The sequence below is a fragment of the Nelumbo lutea genome, chromosome 1 (assembly GCF_056320005.1).
Source record: "Nelumbo lutea isolate HS-2025 chromosome 1, American lotus-T2T, whole genome shotgun sequence".
Lineage (NCBI taxonomy): Eukaryota > Viridiplantae > Streptophyta > Magnoliopsida > Proteales > Nelumbonaceae > Nelumbo > Nelumbo lutea.
Window position 1 is genome coordinate 193323927 of NC_142684.1, and position 19255 is coordinate 193343181.

The following is a 19255-nucleotide window of genomic DNA, read 5'->3' on the forward strand; positions in this document are numbered from 1 at the left end:
ACCGATTAAATATTTTAATTATTCGAATTAAATTTAATTAATTTTTGATATAAACAAAATATCCGAATTCGACCGATTAAATATTTCAATCATCCGAATTCGGTTCTATTATTTCGAATATTGAGTTTACAGCACATTCTAGTCTTTACCTGTATCTAACAACCCTATTATATTCACAGGCGCGCACAGACGCACCGTGGGTGGTCTCTCGCGGTTCGTCAATCGTCGGTTCACCGGGTAGACTGACTCGGAGAGCTCTCAAAAGAGAGCCGAAGAGGGAAAAAAATCGAAGAAAGAAGCAGCAGGGCTTGCAAGTTACAGCGGAGAAAGAAAGATGGCGGGGGTTGCTGAAGCTCCAAATAGATCGGCCAGACCTCTTCCTCCTCCTCAGGCTAGAGGGCCTCCACCTCCTTCTCGTCCGCGCTTTGAGCCTGTCGATCGTGAGAAGGTTCGGCCTCTTGCTTCCTGTCACTATTTCTTCCTCTCGTTCGTTAATCTCGTTTCGAAGTTGGAATCATTGGATTATTCTTCCGTTTTCCTTCCTTTTTTCTTTGATAGATATCATACATGTCATAGTGTTTTGTCACGCTTTGGACGACCTCATTAGGGCTTATAAATATGATATGGTGGGAGACTGAGTTCAGTTCATTGAGAGGGAGAGAAGTTGGAAGTTTTTGGAATATTGGTTATCGGTTGATGATGCATGCCAGATTCAGCTCAGTACTTGCCTATTTTTAGGGGGGTTCTTTTCAACTATGCAATACTTTGGTGAATAGGGTATGTTTCCTCTCTAGATTGTTGATAAGGTTGCTTATTCTGGTTGTTTCCAGGAGCGTTAGGTTAACATCTAGAAAATGTCCTCCAAGTATAACTATGAATTATCTCGTGGAGCGAATAATTCTTGAAGTTTGCAAGTCGCCTGCTATTTCTTGTAGGTTGCTTAAATGTCAAGATATAAAGAAGTAAACAGAGGTCAGATTAAACTTGGGAATCTTTGGAAGATGCCTTAATTTGTATTGCAGCAAACTGTCCTAACCGGAAATCATCTGCCAATTCATATAATATTAGAAATGTGTACATTATTTTTGAATTTGATGTTTATTTTTCTCATTTTATGTGCACCTAGTTTTGACTGTTTGAATAACTAAGTAGTTTTGTTTAAACAAAAAGTTGGGAAAATTAATCAAATTCTCATCTAGCTTGCTGAGGGATTTCTGCATAGCTTTTTTGCTAGTCTATGAATTTTTGCATGCAGTCACAAGCTCTGCCTCTTTCTCCCAACTTCAGTACTGCATACTGCTTCTTTTATGGAACCATGCCTTGCTTTACATTGTTACCGATCAAAAACATGTCTTTGTTTAATTTGTTTACTCTTATTTTTCACTTGTTGTGTTTTAACTTTTAACTCTTATTCATGAGAATTATCTTATTTTAAATGCAGACTTGCCCTCTATTACTTAGGGTTTTCACTAAGGTATGTACACGCTTGTCACCCTACATGGATGCATTTCCAGATCAATAAAGTGTTCTATCTACTAGCCATGCTTTTTGGTACTTGATTATTTTTAATCTGACGTTACATCTTTGTTTGATTTGTTCTTTTCCCATTTCTGCAGTATCCTTCTGATTTTGTCGTGTTTCTTTGCTATTTTTTCCCTTGTATAGTCTTTAAAATGATAACAATGGATTTTATTGATAAGATGGAGCAAAATGGAAATAGTAAAAGGAACTTAGAGAAACTGAAGGGTAGCTGCAAAAATAATTTTACCATATGGCAACATTTGTTTTCATGAAATTTAAAAAATTTTATTTACCTTCATAGTTTGCTTCAAAGCTTGTATCCAGAAGTTGTAAGTCTGATGTTCAACAACATTTATAATAAAAGGTCTGATGTCCAATAAATGCCTTGGTGATCTTAGGGCTTGATTTGAACTTTGAAGCATGAATTATAGAGAATCAGATACTTGGGATAATAGGATAATTTCCTTGGGGAAGAAACTTGTCTCTAAGAGGATATTGGTAGTTGGTACCATTAAGATCTTGCTTTTCTTTAATAAAACAAATTTAATAGTTTTCTTTAAAGATTAAAGAGAAATAAGAAAAACAAAAGGCCAAAAGAGAGAAAGAGAGAAAGAAAGAATATTCATCACAAAAGAAAAGAGAAACATATCTCTTAAATGGGGACTTAAACCAACACAAATTTTATAGGCAGAGCGATGAAAAAATAAAAGCAGCCCCCCCCCCCCACAACACTAACTGAACCAAGACAGACATCACCAGACTCAACCAACACCTAATGATAAGCTCTTGAGCTAATGCTTGACAAACATAACAATAAACATCTAACTTTTCCCTTTCACATCCTCCCATACCTGCCTCTCCCTTAATGTCTACTTCATAATCCCTGTTTGAATTCCTTTCGGCTTCAGTAACATTTCTTACTTCAGTCAATTTATGTATTTTCGGAGTCTCCAATTACATACGCCTTTTCATTATCCCGGCATCTAAAACAATGGTTTCCCAAATGATGAATAAGAAGATAAAAGAGTTGTTTCCCTTGTCACTATGTTAATTAGTTAACGTACATTCATCTGCATGTTGGCATCATTCTTCCTTGATGCCATTTACTGGCTTACTGCAACCATTTCAGATGCCAAGGGAGGGGATCATTGGAGGTTTCACTTCATTTGTTTAAAATTTTCCCCCTTTTGAGAAGGTTTCACTTCATTTGTTCTCCTTCATGGTCTCTTTATTGTGTTGACGTTTGAGAGGAAGTTGGAGGCCGAGACAGATAATGGAAATAACTTTGGAGTTAGGACATAAAGCTGAAGTCAATTGAGCGTGCTCATGACTAGTTCATGTACTAGGTTCAGTAGATTGATGAACTAATACTTCTGTTGGATGTTAGTAGTCTGGGCAATCAGGTCCTTCAGGAATTGGAGGGGTGATAAGAGACAAGGATGGTATTATATGTGCTTTGTATTCAGACCCAATTGGGAGCTAGGGGCCAACCAAAAAGGGCATGGTTTGACATAGTGGGAAATGATTTGAGGTTACATCATTTAACAATGGAAACTACCATCTCTCCTCCTCCTGCTCCATTTGGGGCCCAGTAATCAAGAGGTGGAAAAAAGAAATTGTCATCTTGGAGAGCTAGATGTCTATCTAAAGGGGGGATTTTTTTTTGGGGGGGGGAGCTAAACTAACTTTAATCAAAAACATTCTTTCAAGACTCCCAAGTCATTACTCATCTAAAAAAGGGCAGTGCACAAGGCTCCTGCCAATGTGAGGTCTTGGGGGGGGGGACAGATGTACCTAGCCTTACCACTGTGGATACACAGAGAGTCTGTTTCCAAGCTAGTCATTACTTCCCTATGTTTAAAATCCCCTCAAAAGTAACAGCCTGAGATCCAAAGAGATTTCCTTTGCAAGGGGTGGAGAGATGATAAAATAAAACATATCTAGTTGATTGGGCAAACATTTGTTCCCCCAAACGGATGGTTGGTCTTGGCATTTATTGAATTAGGAACTTAAGCACCACTCTTTTTAGTAAGTGGCATTGGAGATTCAATGCTGAGAGAAATAGTTGGTGGAATCAGTTGATTGTAAATAAGTATGGACTTACTAATGGAGGTTGGGATAGTAACCAGGCTACCTGTACCGCCACCATTGCAGTTTGGAAGGGTATCCATAAGATCCAAGCTCTTTTCCTAGAAAGCATCACTAAAAAACTATAGAACTTTGGTTGGTTCCTATCCCGGCCTACTTGATGCAACCACCAATAAAGAAGCAACTGTAGCTAAGATTTCTCCAGTGAAGGATTAAATGGCTCTTGGTCTCCCATATGTAGGAGAAACCTATTTGACAGGGAAATTGAGAGTCTAGAAGAAATGTGTCTATCTCTGACAATTCCAGCCTATAGATTTTGAAGACTGAAGAGGATAGCTGAATTTGGAAGTGGGACAAAAAGGGAGCTGATTCAGTCAAATCTATGATGCAGCGCCTAAGTATGCCTGTATGGGCAGACCCTCCTTCCTTCACAAGGTAGTTTGGGCACGTAAAATGCCTTCTAAAATTGCTTTTCTAGTCTGGACTGCAGCTCATGGTAAATGTCTCACCAAAGACAAGTTAAGAAAGGCATCCCATTCTCCTCTCCCAACTGCCCCTAATGCAATGCTGCATGGGAAGAGCAGGCTCCTTTGCAATCATTTGTTGGTCATCTTGCTTCTAAACTGTTTTTTTCCAGAACTGTTATCAACTTCTTAAGCAGCTGGTGCATTGGTGGTCTTTCTAGTATTGGCAAAGCTATTTGGCGTTTGCTACCTACAGCTGTCTTTTGGTCTATCCGGATAACAGCAGAATTTTTTATGGCAAATCCTCTCAAATAGATGAAGTAATACACAGCATGCTAGCAAAAGTTTTCTGTTCGGCAAAAGCATTGAATCTTTCAATTGATCTTTTTGTAATTTTCTTTTCACATATCTTTTTATGGAGGCTTCATCCCATGTATAGCATCCCAAGTTACACAATCAATAGAATACTTTTTTCTAAAAAAAGTATTCTACTGCCAAATAGTGGTTTATGCTTCTTTTACATGTAAGCTTCTGAAAATTTCAAAATTGAATTTTGAAGAAACAATCTCAATTCAAATGCAACTTCCTAGTTTTGTGTTGGTTTTCAAGCTTTCCTTTGTTGTGGGCCCTCTTTGTGCTCTTTGTACTTGTTATGTTATGTTTTTTTAAACAGCCCTTTCCTTTCAGTAGGACCCTATTTGATCGTTCTTGTCTCATCTTTTTCTTTCAGTGCTCTTTGTACTTGTTATGTTATGTTTTTTTAAACAGCCCTTTCCTTTCAATAGGACCCTATTTGATAGGTCTTGTCTCATCTTTTTCTTTCATTGTTAATATATCTTTTACCTTTCTTAATTAAAAAAAAAAAGAAAACAAGCCACCTAAAGGAGCTAATGTGACCTTTATTGCTTTGATTCCCAAGAAGATAGAAGCAATCCGCCCGAAGGATTTTTGACCTATATGCCTAGTAGGAAGTTTGTATAAAATCATTTTCAAGGTGTTGGCCGAAAGGATTAAAAAAGTCCTTCCTTGATTTCTCCAAACCAAGGTGCCTTTGTTTTTGGGAGACAAATAGTTGATCAAATTCTCATTTCTAATAAATGTGTGGAATACAAGGGTCAGAAAAAGGAGAAAGGCTTGGTCTGTAAACTTGATATAGAGAAATCTTATGATTTGGTGGATTGGGAGTTTCTTCTACAAGTTTTGAGGTGTAGGGGTTTTGAATTGAGGTGGTGTAAGTGAATAAAGGGTTGTACTTCTTCTTGTCACTATTCCATTTTGGTTAATGGGGTAGCTAGGGACTTTTCCCAGCCAAGAGGTGTCTTAGATAGTGAGATCCCCTTTCCCCCTTCCTGTTCACCATAATAGCCGACATCTTTTTTTATTTGATAAATGCCCTAGTAGCTGACATCTCAAGTGATTTGATTGCTAGGGCTGATGCTAATAACTTGATTAGAGGTTGGAGAATTGGGAGGGAAGCAATGGTGGTTACTCATTTACAGTTGTGGATGACATTATTGTATTTTGTGAAGGGTAATAGGAGGAATTGATCAATTTGAAGAGGTTAGTGACTCATTTTGAAAGGGTCTCTATTCTCAAAATAAACTGGGGTAAGAGCTGTGTGGTAGGGGTAATTGAAGAGGTGGGAAACCTTGCTAGAGTGTTGGGATGCAAAGTTAGTGAATGGCTGTTACAATATCTAGGACTCCCTTTAGGAGAGAAACCCAAAGTCAAAAAGTTTTTGGTACCCCTGGTCCTAGAGAGATTCTCAAAGAGGCTAGCAGGGTGGAAGAGAAGTTACATCGCTTTGGGAGGAAGAATTACCCTAATAAAGTCAACATTGGCAAACTTGCCAATTTACTTCCTCTCTACTTTCAAGATCCCCACTAGTGTGGCCAATAAACTTGAGAAATTAATGAGGGATTTCTTGTGGGAACCAGGGGATACAAAGAAAGATCACTTGGTGAAGTGGGAGGTGGCATCTAGAAGTAGAGATAGTGGAGGGTTGGGTATAGGAAACATAAAGCTAAGGAACACAACTTTGTTAGGGAAGTGGTTGTGGAGACTACCTCTGGAACAGGACAACTTGTGGCACAAAGTAATAGTGAGTATACATGGATTGGAAGAAAACAGGTGGGATGCTGGTCTTGATCCTAGGGCATCTCGGTCATCTCCTTGGAAAGCTATCCATGCCATCTTGTCCTCCTTTCTCCCGTATATTAGATTTGATGCTTGTGCGGGAAATGAAATGCATTTCTAGGAAGATGTCTGGTTTGGGGATATCACTGTCAAAGACATATTCCTGTCTATTTACTCCCTCTCATTGAATAAAGAAAAAACAATTTCATCCGTCTACCTAAATGATAATTCTTGGGATTTGGGGAGAGGTTGAGGGAGTCTGAAATGGGAATGGTTGATGATCTCATTGTCCTTCTTAATACTTTGTTCCTGGATCAGTCTTGTTTGGATAACAGAATTTGGTCAGCCCTCTCCTTCTCGTTTTCTTACTAATGCTTCTTTCTACATTGCTGTTCTCCAATCCTCTAAGGGCCTTTTGCTGGGAGGTGGTGCTCCAGAAAATCAACACCTTAGATATGCTCCAAAAAAGAAGGCCAAACTGCTGCTTTCACCCCATGTGTGTAGCCTTCGCTTGGCTTGTGGTGAGACAATTACACACTTACTAATATCCTGTCCTTTGTTTGGGTTGGTCTTCATTACCTTTTGGTTGTAGGTGAACCCCTCCTTTGTATGTAGTAAGACTCTTTGAAATGTGGAGACTAGACAACGACTCTTTGATCCAAGCTTCTTCAGACTTCCAAAGAAGAAAGGAAGAGCAATGTGGAGAGCGACAAAAGCAGCTGTGTTGGCGGCGCCTAGCTTATCATTTATATTAACTTATATAAAGAATAAGGAAAAAAAACAATTATGCCCCTGGCGACACTCCCTACTAACAAACAAATAAGAAGAAAATAAAAGACACTGGCTGACAACATGCTACCAACGACTGTAAAATGACAAAATAAACAATTCTCACAACACTCCCCCTCAAGTTGGGCTGAATATGTCTATCATGCCCAGCTTGTCACATAACTCATTGTGCCGAGAGTATGGAAGCCCTTTTGTGAGGATATTAGCAAGTTGTTCTTTGGAGTTGACATACGGGATGCAAATTTCACTTTTTTCCTATTTTTCCCTTATGAAGTGTTTGCCCACTTCAATGTGCTTGGTCCTCTCATGTAGGACATGATTGTTGGCGATGTTTATAGCTGCTTTGTTGTCACAGTAAAGAGACGTAGGATTATGAATAGCAACTCCAAGCTCCCCTAGAAGGTTCTTTAGCCAAAGAACTTCAGCCACCCCATGTGCCATAGCTCTATATTCCACTTCAACACTTGACCTTGCTACCACACTTTGTTTCTTTCTTTTCCAGGTCACTAGATTTCCTCCCAAAAATATGCAATACCCACTTGTGGACTTTCTGTTATCCACAACACCTGTCCAATCAGCATTTGTAAAGACTTCCACCTTTAGGTGATTATGTTTACTGAATAGTAGACATGTCCCCAGATACTTTTTTAAGTATCTAAGGACTCTCTCTACTGCCTCCATGTGTGGTTTCTTAGAAGAGTGCATGAATTGGCATATGACCCCAACTGAATAGGCAATGTCTGGACGGGTCATGGACAAATAAATCAACTTTCCCACTAACCTTTGGAATTGTTTCACATCTTTCAAAGGTTTACCATCACAGTCGCCCAATTTATGATCAACATCCATAAGAGTATCTGCTAGCCTTGTGCCTAACTTGCTTGTGTTTTGTAACAGATCAAGGGTGTATTTCTTTTGAGAAATGAAGATGCCCCTTTTTGAGCGAGAAACTTCAATTCCAAGAAAATACTTTAGAGGACCTAAATCTTTCACTTCAAACTTAGATGCAAGGAATTGTTTCAACTTTTGTATTTTTGAACTCCAATTTCCTGTAATGATGATATTATCCACATACACTATCAATACAACAATTTGTTCCCGACATCTCTTCACAAAGAGTGTGTGATTAGACTGACATTGCTTGAACCCTACTTGTTGAACTGCCATATGAAACTTACTGAACCAAGCCCTAGGGGGATTGTTTTAAACCATAAAAAGACTTTCTTTGCTTGCACACCTTATTTTCACTTCCCTTGGCGCAGAATCTAGGGGGTTGAACCATGTATACCTCCCCTAGGTGACCATTTAAAAAGGCATTCTTTATGTCTAGTTGATGCAATTCTTGATCAAGGTTAGTAGCTAATGATAGAAGAACTCGAATTGAGTTCATCTTAGTTACTTGAGAAAATGTCTCATCATATAGTCAACCCCGTATATTTGAGTGAACCCCTTGGCTACTAATCTTGCTTTGTACCTCTCAACTGTCCCATCTGCTCTGTGTTTAACTGTAAACACCCACTTACACCTCACGAGGTTTTTCTCCCTTGGAAGATCCACCAATTCCCAAGTTTGATTTTTATGGAGGGCATTAATCTCCTCCTTCATAGCATTTGTCTATTCAGGGTATTTTAAGGCCTCTGCAACATTTCTGGGTATAGGGATGCAATTAGCTGCAGATAGAAAGGCTCGTTATGAGGGGGAAATGTGATCATAGGAGACATACTGGGTGATGGGGTGTTTGGTAGTGCATGACCTGACTCCCTTTCTTTGAGCAATAGGAATGTCAAGGTCATTCACAGTAGGTGCAGCGGTATCAATAGGTGCAACAGGGTTTGGACTTACCTCTTGGGAGTCTGTCAGTGTCAGTTGCTCAATGTCTAGTAGTTCCACATTTCTGTCACATTGTTGATCTCTACGGCGTGTACGTTGGAAGACACGAAAGGGGGCAAGGTTCGGAATAGAAGGAAGAGAGACTTGGCGGACCTGAACTTGCTTCTCCTCTTCCACACTACTCTCCCCCTGAGAAGCGGGGAACAACGGTTCAAACTAAAAAAAAGACACATCCATAGAGACAAGAGACTTATGACTAACGAGATCAAAGCACTGGTACCCCTTTTGAGAGGAGGGATACCCAAGAAAGATACAAGGAATGGACCGAGGTTCTAACTTACCACGAGATGGAGACAAATCATGGAAGGCACGACAACCAAATACTCTCATGGGAGTGGAAAATAAAGGAGACTGAGGAAACAACAACTGATGAGGGGCCATGTAGTTCAACACTCTGGAGGGCATGCGGTTGATGACAAGCAGCTGCAAGTATACCATCCAACCAAAACCTTTTTGGAACATTCATGTGTAACATCATCCCTCGAGCTACCTCAAGGAGGTGTTTGTTCTTTCTTTCTGCAACACCATTTTGTTGTGGCTCTTCTTGCACAAGAGCTCCTATGAATAGATCCATGGGAGGCAAAGAACTCATTGAGCTCACCATGAAAGTATTCCTTTGCATTATCTGATTGAAAGATCTGTATTTCAACATGGAACTGCGTAAACACCATCCTCTGGAAGTCTTTCACAATCTTTGGAACTTCATCTCTACTATGCATGGGAAATACCCATGTATAGCAGAAGAAGTCATTGATCAATGTGATAAAGTACTTATATCCTCCCTCAGAGATTATAGTAGTAGGCCCCCATACATCAGAATACACAATATGAAAAGGAAAACTAGATCTTTTATTACTTGAATGAAAAGTTGTTCTACATTGTTTGCTCAACTGACATGTTTGACATTAGAAATCTGACACTGAACATGACTTAAATAAAACCGGAAACAAAGACTTTACTATTTTAAATGAAACATGACCTAACCGACTATGCCATAGAAAAATTTGATGTTGACCGAATATATGACTCTGAGGATGACATCGAGAGACCGACTTTGTTGTCGAAAATGTAGAGACCATCTACTAGGCTCCCTCTACCAATCGTCCTCCCAGAAGTTAGATCCTAAAAAACACATGAGCCAGGAAAAAATGTTACACTTCAGTTTAAAGAGTTTGTAATACTACTGATTGAAAGCAAATTTGTAGGAAGTTGAGGGACATGCAATACACAATTCAGGTTAAGGCCATGGGGAAGGGATAATCTTCCTTGGCCTACAATGGAGGAGAATGATCCATCTGCAACAAGTTTGGCTTACCGGTCATGTGGTTAGAGGCCCCTGAGTCAATGTCCAAGGGGAATTAGTGGTAGTGGTGACATGGAATGCAGAGGCCGCATTACTTGATGTAGACACAAATGAAGTAGGAGTACCAGTAACTGAACTACCCATCTGTCGCAAAGCCCTACCATATGACCCCAAGTGATCTCTGAAAGAATTCATGATATCTTCCTTGGGGTTAGGACCAGTCAAGTGGTCTCCTGTAGTACTAGCAAACTGAGTATCCTGGGTTGCCACATGTGCTACATTGTTTGCTGTATTCGGCTTCTTCTGACCTTGCACTTTACTATGTTTTTGGTTCTTCATTCCCCATTTGGACTTCCCGTGAATCTCCCAACATGAGTTATGAGTATGTTTCGAGCGCCGACAATGGGTACAAAACAACATATCTTTATCATCAGCCTTCTTGGAGTCACTTTTCTTGCCCATATTGTTATTACCCATTGCAGCCAATGCTACCTGTTGCTCCCCCTCAGTTGTAACCATCACACTCCGCCTACTTTCCTCAGATTGAACAAGAGCATACACCTCTTGAATCGACGACAACTTTTTACTTCATAATATCTGAACTCTCAAGGGTTCATAAGCAGGGTTGAGTCCCAACAAGTTTGCAAAAACACACTGCTGAGAAACTAGCTTCTTATAGGCCTTATCATCATCATCATCATGTTTTTATTCTATAGTCTGATAGTAATCCAATTCTTTCCACACTGAAGTAAGGGCTGAATAATAGACAGACAAACTAAGGTTCCCCTATTTACAGGTTGAGGATTCAACTTGCAATTGGTAAATCTTGGCATAATGCCTTTGCTCAGAATAGGTGGTTTTGGCCTGTTCCCAAATCTCACTATCGGTGTTTGCCCACACAAAGTTCTTCTTAACATCGGGTTCCATGGTCGCAAGGAGCCAAGACATCACCATACTGTTTTCTTGGTCCCAACTATCATGTTCAGCTGTCTCACACTTGGGTTCTTTCACTGTTCTATTTATGTAACCAGTTTTTCCCCTTGCTATTACATAGAGTTTCACACTTTAGCTCATTCCAGGTAATTTAGGCCATTTAGAGGGGTAATTGGCATGGGAAACATCAAGTTTTCACCACCCATACCAGCTGTCTTATGGGTTGGTACCCCAGATGATGTTGGATCATAGTTTGCCATTGAGGGAGAGGGTCTACACTACAAAAAAACAGAATCACAAGTGTACCAGACCTGATCCCACACAATCAGAATGCTAAACCCCCAAGAATTCTACTTCTGGAATGAGGAAAAAAAGACACTGTTGAAATCAGTCCAGCAATAGTTCCACCATTAGAACAGCCCAGTAATTAGTCTAATTCCACTACAACAACCAGTAATCAGTCCAGTAATGGTTTGGCCATTAGAACAACCCAGTAATCAATCACAATTCAACTACATCACATACTCCTGTCTGTGATAACAAAAACACCATACTTATTGATAAAAAAAAAACACCATACTCCTGTCTAACACCTGTACGAAGGTGTAAATCAAAAAACCAAGGCCTTCACTGCATTGGCCACAGAGAAAAAAGGGAATGCATACCCCTGTCCTAGCACCTGTTCGAAGGTGCAAACCCAGAAACCAATTCTCACTGCATCGGACAACCTTCACAGCATCGAACAAGGAGAAGAGAGGTGTTTACAGCATCGCCCTTCTTCTACTAGGGCTTCCTTGGTGTTACGACCAAGGAGGATCCCAAAGAAAGCAGCGGCAAGTGGCCTGATCAGTCTGATTAGGTTTCTTTGTCCTCCACACGTCCAAGAGATCAAGAGAGAAAGAAACGAAAAAACTGAGAAAGATTCTTTATCGCCCAGAACCTTGCTTTGATACCATGTAATTTTTTTCTGGATAGAGAGAGACGAGAGAGAGGAGAAGCCCGAACACAAGAAGGCGTAAGCCTCCTTAAGATTAGGAGGAGGATGAAGAGTAAGGGGGGATCTCATTTTTACTTTATTTTTAATAAAAATCTTTTATGTTAAGAAGAATAAAGATGCATAACATTAGATGAAAGGAGGGGGGGTTCTTGTCACCTCCGCTTCGACAAGACCCCTCTAACTTAGAAAAACAAATTGGGCTGCATCGAAAAGGGGGCGGGGGGTTTGGGGGGCTTTGCCCCCAAGCCGAAGGGGCAGGGGGAAAATCACTTTCTTTCCCCTTATCTTTTCTTCCCTTCCCTTTCCATTTCTTTTCTTTCATTTTCTCTTTTTTTTCTTTCTTTTTCTTTCCCTTCCCTTCCTTTTCCTTTCTTTTTTTTCTTTTTTCTTTTTTCTTTTTTTTTCTGTCTTTTTATATAAGATGTGCATGAGGCGTATGCCTCTAGCATGCCTCATGAAAAAAGCGCAGGAGGCGTACACCTCAGAGGTGTCAGTGCCTCTGTCATACGCCTCAAGGCATTTTGGGAGCGCCTCGCCTGGAGGCGCGCCTCCAGGCGTACGTCTCCCACGCCTTTTAAAACACTGCTTAATATAAATAATAAGAAAAAATACAATTATGCCCCTGGTGGCGCTCCCTACTAACAAACAAATAAGAAGAAAATAAGACACTGGATGCCAGCATCTTAGGCTGACTTCATGCTACCAACAACTGTAAAATAGCAAAATAAACAACTCTCACAACAGAAACAATAGAATCTTCCAAGGATCCAAAAGATCTAAGGAGCAACTGCAAGTCATTGACTTCATAACTACCAAGGTACATTGGCTCAAATCTTCCTTCTTTATTTTGAAGACTATTCAGCTGAGGACTTGATTAGAGGCTGGAACATTGTTGCAAGTTCTTCGTTGAAGGCTGTGATAAAGGAAAAATGGATTCCTCCTACACAACAGTGGGTGAAGCTGATTTTTTTTTTTTTTTATAGGAGTGAAGCTGAATTTTGATGGGAGCTCTTTAGGCAACCCGGGTCCCTCTGGAGTGGGTGGAGCTTTTAGAGATAGGGAGGGCAGATTGATTGCACTGTGTTCTGGTCCAATAGGTGTTGGAGACTTTAAGAGCCAGAGATTTTGGCTCTTCTCCAAGGCTTAAGGTTGACTAAGCAGTGGGGCCTACACCAAATTGAGGCAGAAGGAGACTCTAAATTATTAATTGGGTGGATGCAGTCACATAATTTGGGGGTCTGGGTACATTAACAACTCATGAGAGAAGTAAATATCTTAGCAAGGGAGGTTGGGTACTGTTCAGGTGGACAAGGAGGTCAACAAATGGATTAGCTGACACCCTGGCAAAGCAAGGAACTTTCGGGGATAACTTGTTTTGGGCTGTTCTGTAATTTGAAAGCATTTTTCTAAGGCTCAACACCCTTATTTTGGGTGGTGATAGTGTATTTTTTAAATATTTCTAATGAAAGTTACTGTTTCTGATAAAAAACAGTCAAGTGAAGTGATGCTGGATTTTCTGGGCTACACTTTCCAAAATGGCAACATCTTTTATATATATATATATATATATATATATATATATATACATTTATTCTTCTTTGGTTCCCCTTACAGATGCATCATATGTGACACACCTGGAATACTATGTCATTTCCAGTGGATACCCTCTGTCAGTATAAGATGGTCCCGCAGATAATATTCTAGTCTCCAGATGTGTGGTATAAGATGGATTTAGAAGGGGTATAATTTGTATGCTTAGTATATATGTGTCATTAAATGATTTCATAGTCTTGGCTATTAACCTTTTTCTTTTCTTTTTTTTTATATGTATTAACTTTTTCTATTGAATGATGTAAAATCTAATACAACATTATCTAATTAAATATAAGTAATTAAAGACAACGTGGTTGGTTTTGTTTTTGAAAACAAAACCAACCATGTTGTTGAACACCCCCCTAAGTGGATACCGGAGAATGCAGACATGATACTGCTAGTTATTCTTGGAATTAGCACTCTAGCATCCATTTAGCTCCAACAATTTGATGAATCTGTTGTTTGCAGGTCAATGGTCATTAGTTATAGTTATAGTTAAGAGATGGGTTCTTTGTGGTTTTACCTGAAACTTAATCTAACCTCACCAGTGAAAAGTCAACAACACTCAGAGTACACTACTACTATTATTTTATTGAGAAAAGATAAATATTTATTACAAACAACAATGCAAGGTGCCAACCAGCTGGTTGGTAAGGTCTCCTGCTGGTCGTAGTGTAGACTTGGGATCGAATCCTGCCTGCACCTGGGTTGGGGAGGTTATGGATTGGGGGATGGGCAACCCCCAGTTGTATAGCCCTTCAAAAGAAATCAAAAACAACAATGGCAACAACAAAGTAAATACAAGCCAAAGAGCCAGCTATGGTTACATCATTGGTCTGCCTGTTCAAGTTCCTAGTTGCAGAACTACAGGCCAGCATACATCTAGAAATGAACATGGCCCAAGTTAACATGCTTGCCTAATGCTAGTGTCCATGAAATGAACACTGTTTTTTGTGATACCTGAGTTTTCCAAATTGTTCTATATGGGAACATCACACAGTCAGCAAGACTAAACTTGTTTTCAAAGGATTTTACCCAAAAGTCTCCACTACTTTCTCTGTTTCTAATTTTTCTAGTTGTTACTATTATTTAATTAATAGATTGATTTGCTTCAATATCTGTTTTGGTAAACCCAACAGTTAAGAATGGCAGTAGATTGGTGGTAGGAGCAAAATGAAAGAATAGCTTGTTGGTTCTTGTTAGAACTTCTTTGGTTTTCATCTTCTCCACATCAAAAAGTTTCATCATTTTCTGCTTTTCAATTATTTGCAGATTGGAAGCCATCATGCCAAGGAAGATTTTGCAGTGAGGGGAAAAGAGCCCAAGGAGGAAGTCCAAATTTATACATGGAAGGATGCTACTCTTCGTGAATTGACAGATCTGGTATGTTATTCTTCTAGTCTCTCTCTGAACAAATTATTGTTTATGCTATTTAGTTAATGATTGCTTTTTTTTTCTAGGTCAAAGAGGTTGCTCCCGCAGCAAGGAGAAGAGACGCAAAGTTGTCATTTGCATTTGTATATCCTGATAAACATGGGCGTTATGTGGTTAGACAGGCAAGTAGAATTTCACCCATTTCTTTTTGAGCCCTATCCATTTTCAATTCAGTGCATGTCCAACCAAAAAGAAGGGATCTGCCCAGTAGGCTTGTTGTCTTTTGCAAATATGGAAACATATTACTGGTTTCCCCTGGCTCCTGTACTGCTTGTACCCTGCATGGCTGTATCATATCCATGCAACTTTGATGTCCATATGTTATTCTTCAAAGGGATGCATTTAGAATATAAAACGAATGATCTTATTAGCACCTGGTGTGTTCCATCTAATCCCTAAGAACTGTTTATGTTATTACTTCTATCCGCTTTAAGTTTTTAGTGTTTTAGGAAGTTGGTTTACTCACACTGGAATCTGTAATACAAAAATATTGGCCAGCAATAAAATTGCTACAGCTACTCTTGTGAAGACCTTCACCACAGTTGCTATGACTTGATATTTAGGCTCCTGGTCCAGTTAACCTGTTATCATGGAAATCAACCACCTTTTGAACCCCATTATGTAAATCAGATTATGATATCTATGCAATTGGACCTGATGATATGTCAAAACCATGACATTTGAATCTTTGATCGTGGGAATGATGGCATATTTCAAAATTCTACAATATGATTTTGATTAAAAAAAGCTACATTATGATTCCCAAAGAGACCAATACTAGCTTCATGAGAATGTGTCGTGATGCCCTTAGGTCTCAGGACACTAGTAACACCACAAAATCTTCTGTATTTTCAGAAAACCTTGTCTGGCATAGTGCCCTTAAATTCCATGGCAAAGTATAAAACTGCATAAACACATTTTTTTCCTTTTGTTATTCAATGTCTGTATTACAGGCAGGTCAAGACTATGGTATTGGTTTTGGTCATCTGTTTCAACAGTCATTGCACGGATGTGACTATAGAGCCTGTTCAGTTCTTTGATTCTTTGAACCTGAGATTAGTGATTTGAATCTTGTGGATAATGAAAAAGGATATAGGGCCATTAACAATACCTGAGTGTCACCAATAAAAAAAAGCAGTACCTGAGTTTGTGAGGCTATACTCAAAATCTGATAATTTTTTTAAACAGGTAAAGTATAATTTTTTGGGGTAATTACTTAAATATACCCTGTATATTTAGGAGAGTACTTAGTTGTATCCTGTATATTTAGGAAACTACTTTAATGTACCCTGTACTTTCAAACCTATTATATATATATATATATATATATATATATATATATATATATACCTTATAGGATGGTCCCAAATAACATAAACAGGCCATTTATTAGGAAAACATTTAAAACCGTTTAACATGACCATTAAAATGGTTTATAATCCCACTTTTACCCCTCCTATTCTCTCCTTCCTCTGCTTCAATCTCTTGGTGGCCGCCAAACAAACAGGGAGCGGCAGCTACGAAGTTCTCTCTCTCTCTCCTCCCTCCCTCCCTCCCTCCCTCCCTCCCTCCTAGGTTCTTCATCTAGTTTTCAAAATATGCACATAAGAGTCAGAGTGCATCCTTCCATGTTCTGTGTATTGTGGATAAACCAACCAAAGACCATCTTCAGCCAGCCATCAATGGCCAACACCTGCAAGAAAATGAGGTGATGATAACCCCCATAATTTCGCCTTCAAATGATACGAGAGCCATATTGGAGTATGCTAATCAGGTTTCAAAGCTTTGAATAGGATATGAATATATGATAATAGAACTGTAACAGGTCAAGTTTTAGACTTGACAGAGTTTTAAGCAATGGGTGGTGCCCAACCAAGACCCCTAGATCCCCTACAAAGAGGTAATCAGCCACCATTGTTTGCTGTTAGATAAATGTTGGGAGAGTTTTGGAAACAAAGAGGGGAGAAAACGAAGGGGGTGCTAGCAGATTGATTTTCAGATGGAACTATAATCTCTAATGGGTGTTAAGGCATCTCCAACAGCCTCCTGAACCAGAGAAAGACAAATAGACAATGCCCAGAGATTGTGAGAGAGGTCTGGGTCTGATGGTGGCATCGTGCAGTGCAAATCAACCTCCCAATAAAGCTAGAACTAGGCGTCACCTGATCTTACAGCAGGTTATTTTGAATCTAAGGAGCAAGGGATGATGCACTGGTCAGATCCAAGCATAGGTACATTTAAGTAGTTTCCTAAATATAAAAGGTATATATTTTGGTAGTATAATCTGATCTAATTAAGCTGGATTTGGATCTCAAAAGCCAATCTATTTAGAATTGGCTTGTATCTCTGGTCAGTTCATTTTTATGAATAAAATGTAATATTTGCGTCATTTTTTATTGTTAATGATTTATAATATTGGGGCCCAATCCCATTCCATCTGAATCTGGTGGATAATATTCAACTCAAAATCCAAATATTAACTAGATCAGTTTCAAATATAGGTGGATCTTATACAAGTTTCAAATATTAACTAGATCAGTTCTAATTATTAATGGTTTCTAATATTAATGTGTAGGTGGGAATGACTCATTCTTATGGAAATGGGAGACGATTGGATGACAGCAAGGCACTGGCTGAGCTTAGTTTTCAGGTAAATTTGTAGTTCTTGGTGGTTCCATGTTTATTTGTTGAGTTGAATTGAAATGTTTACTCATTATCATTTCATTCTGATCATGAAGATTGGAGATTATTTGGACGTGGCAATCTTATAGACAAGAAGCTTGTGGAACTGATGATGTTTAGTAATGGTCTAATGGACAAACACAGTTGATGTCAGCAGATAATCTAGTAGATAACCGTGGATTCATCTTGGAATGGTGCTTCACTTTTAAATGTTGGTCAAACCACAAAACATGTCCTTTTAAGTGTCATGGACGTGTATCTTTGTTCTGAAAACATGTTAAGTGTTTAAACTTAAACTAATCTGCTTTGAATTTGAATCTTTTTGAGTTTTCTCAAACCATGTCTTCTTTAACAATGGAATTTTTAACCAACACGAGTGATTCTAGTCACCAAGTCAGTTCTGAATGAGACTTTTGTTACCAAGTCAAGTCTTCACTCTTCACTCTTCAACATTGATTAGATAGTCAACCAGTTTCAACTTTCAATTAGCACCAGTGGAGGCACTAAAATAGCATTTTTTTTCTTTTGGTTAAAATAACATAAATATGATCTTCGGTATTGGAACGAGAGCTTTTTAATTAAATAAACAAAATAAAAGTCATGGAATGTCATGGAACTACACAACAGGGGTAGCCTAACCCCTTAACCCCCCAACCCTGGTGGCAGTGACATTTGCTCCTAAGTCTCTGCTACGAGTCAGAGATCATATCAATTGGGTCACAATCAAAAGCCAAGAAAACAAAAATCTACTATCTGTGTCGTCTTGTAGGCTTGTAGCTTGTTTATTGCTATTTGTGTTCAATGAAACGCGCACAATCAGGGACAGATGACTCATTGTTATGCCATCCATACAATTAATGAGGGACCGTGTTAATTAATTATGAAGAGCATTGGAGTGAGAGGTGATAACAATTGCCATAGGATATTAGACCGCTGAATTTTGTTCCTGGGCCGTGTTATGTATAGGTGGCCCCCCCCCCCCCCCCCCCATATAATTGGCTCAAGGCTTAGATGATAATGCACAATTACAACCATCATTTAGTGCATTTCTAGATGAACTAATAATCATTGGCGCCCGAGAAGACCCCATGACCCATGAGTTCCTTCACCCATTATTCGTGGAGCAAATTTCAGGCAAAAGAACTTTGCTATTCATCTAATATAAGTACTTATAAATGGAATTTCCTGAAACTAAAAATCATACAAACACCTTAAGAGCTCGACCATCCAACCACACATTGGACTCCTCTTCGTTCTTTATGGGCATTTTTGAAATACATAAGTATATTTTACACGGGCTCATTTAATCCGAGCAAAACTTCAATACCATGCAAGTAACGGGATTGAAGTAGACTGGGAGGCAATTGGCAAGGCCAATTCAGAGGGTCCTCTATTGGATGGATGGCTTAGACGGCTTCGAATTCC

At 39.2% G+C, this 19255-nt stretch overlaps 1 protein-coding gene across 2 annotated transcripts; it reads left to right on the forward strand.

The window, feature by feature from the left end:
* The first annotated feature begins 101 nt into the window (after positions 1 to 101).
* On the forward strand, positions 102 to 18167 carry SAP18 (SIN3 associated polypeptide P18). Of its 2 annotated transcripts, XM_088961935.1 has the most exons (6): positions 102 to 448; positions 1442 to 1474; positions 14987 to 15097; positions 15175 to 15270; positions 17724 to 17798; positions 17887 to 18167. In XM_088961935.1, the coding sequence occupies exons 1-6, from the start codon at positions 335 to 337 to the stop codon at positions 17917 to 17919; spliced, it is 462 nt and encodes a 153-aa protein (XP_088818061.1). In that variant the 5' UTR covers positions 102 to 334; the 3' UTR covers positions 17920 to 18167. The 2 variants fall into 2 exon arrangements, with proteins under 2 accessions (XP_088818061.1, XP_088818062.1); XM_088961936.1 differs by lacking the exon at positions 1442 to 1474 and having other exon boundaries at positions 108 to 448.
* Positions 18168 to 19255: the final 1088 nt, after the last annotated feature.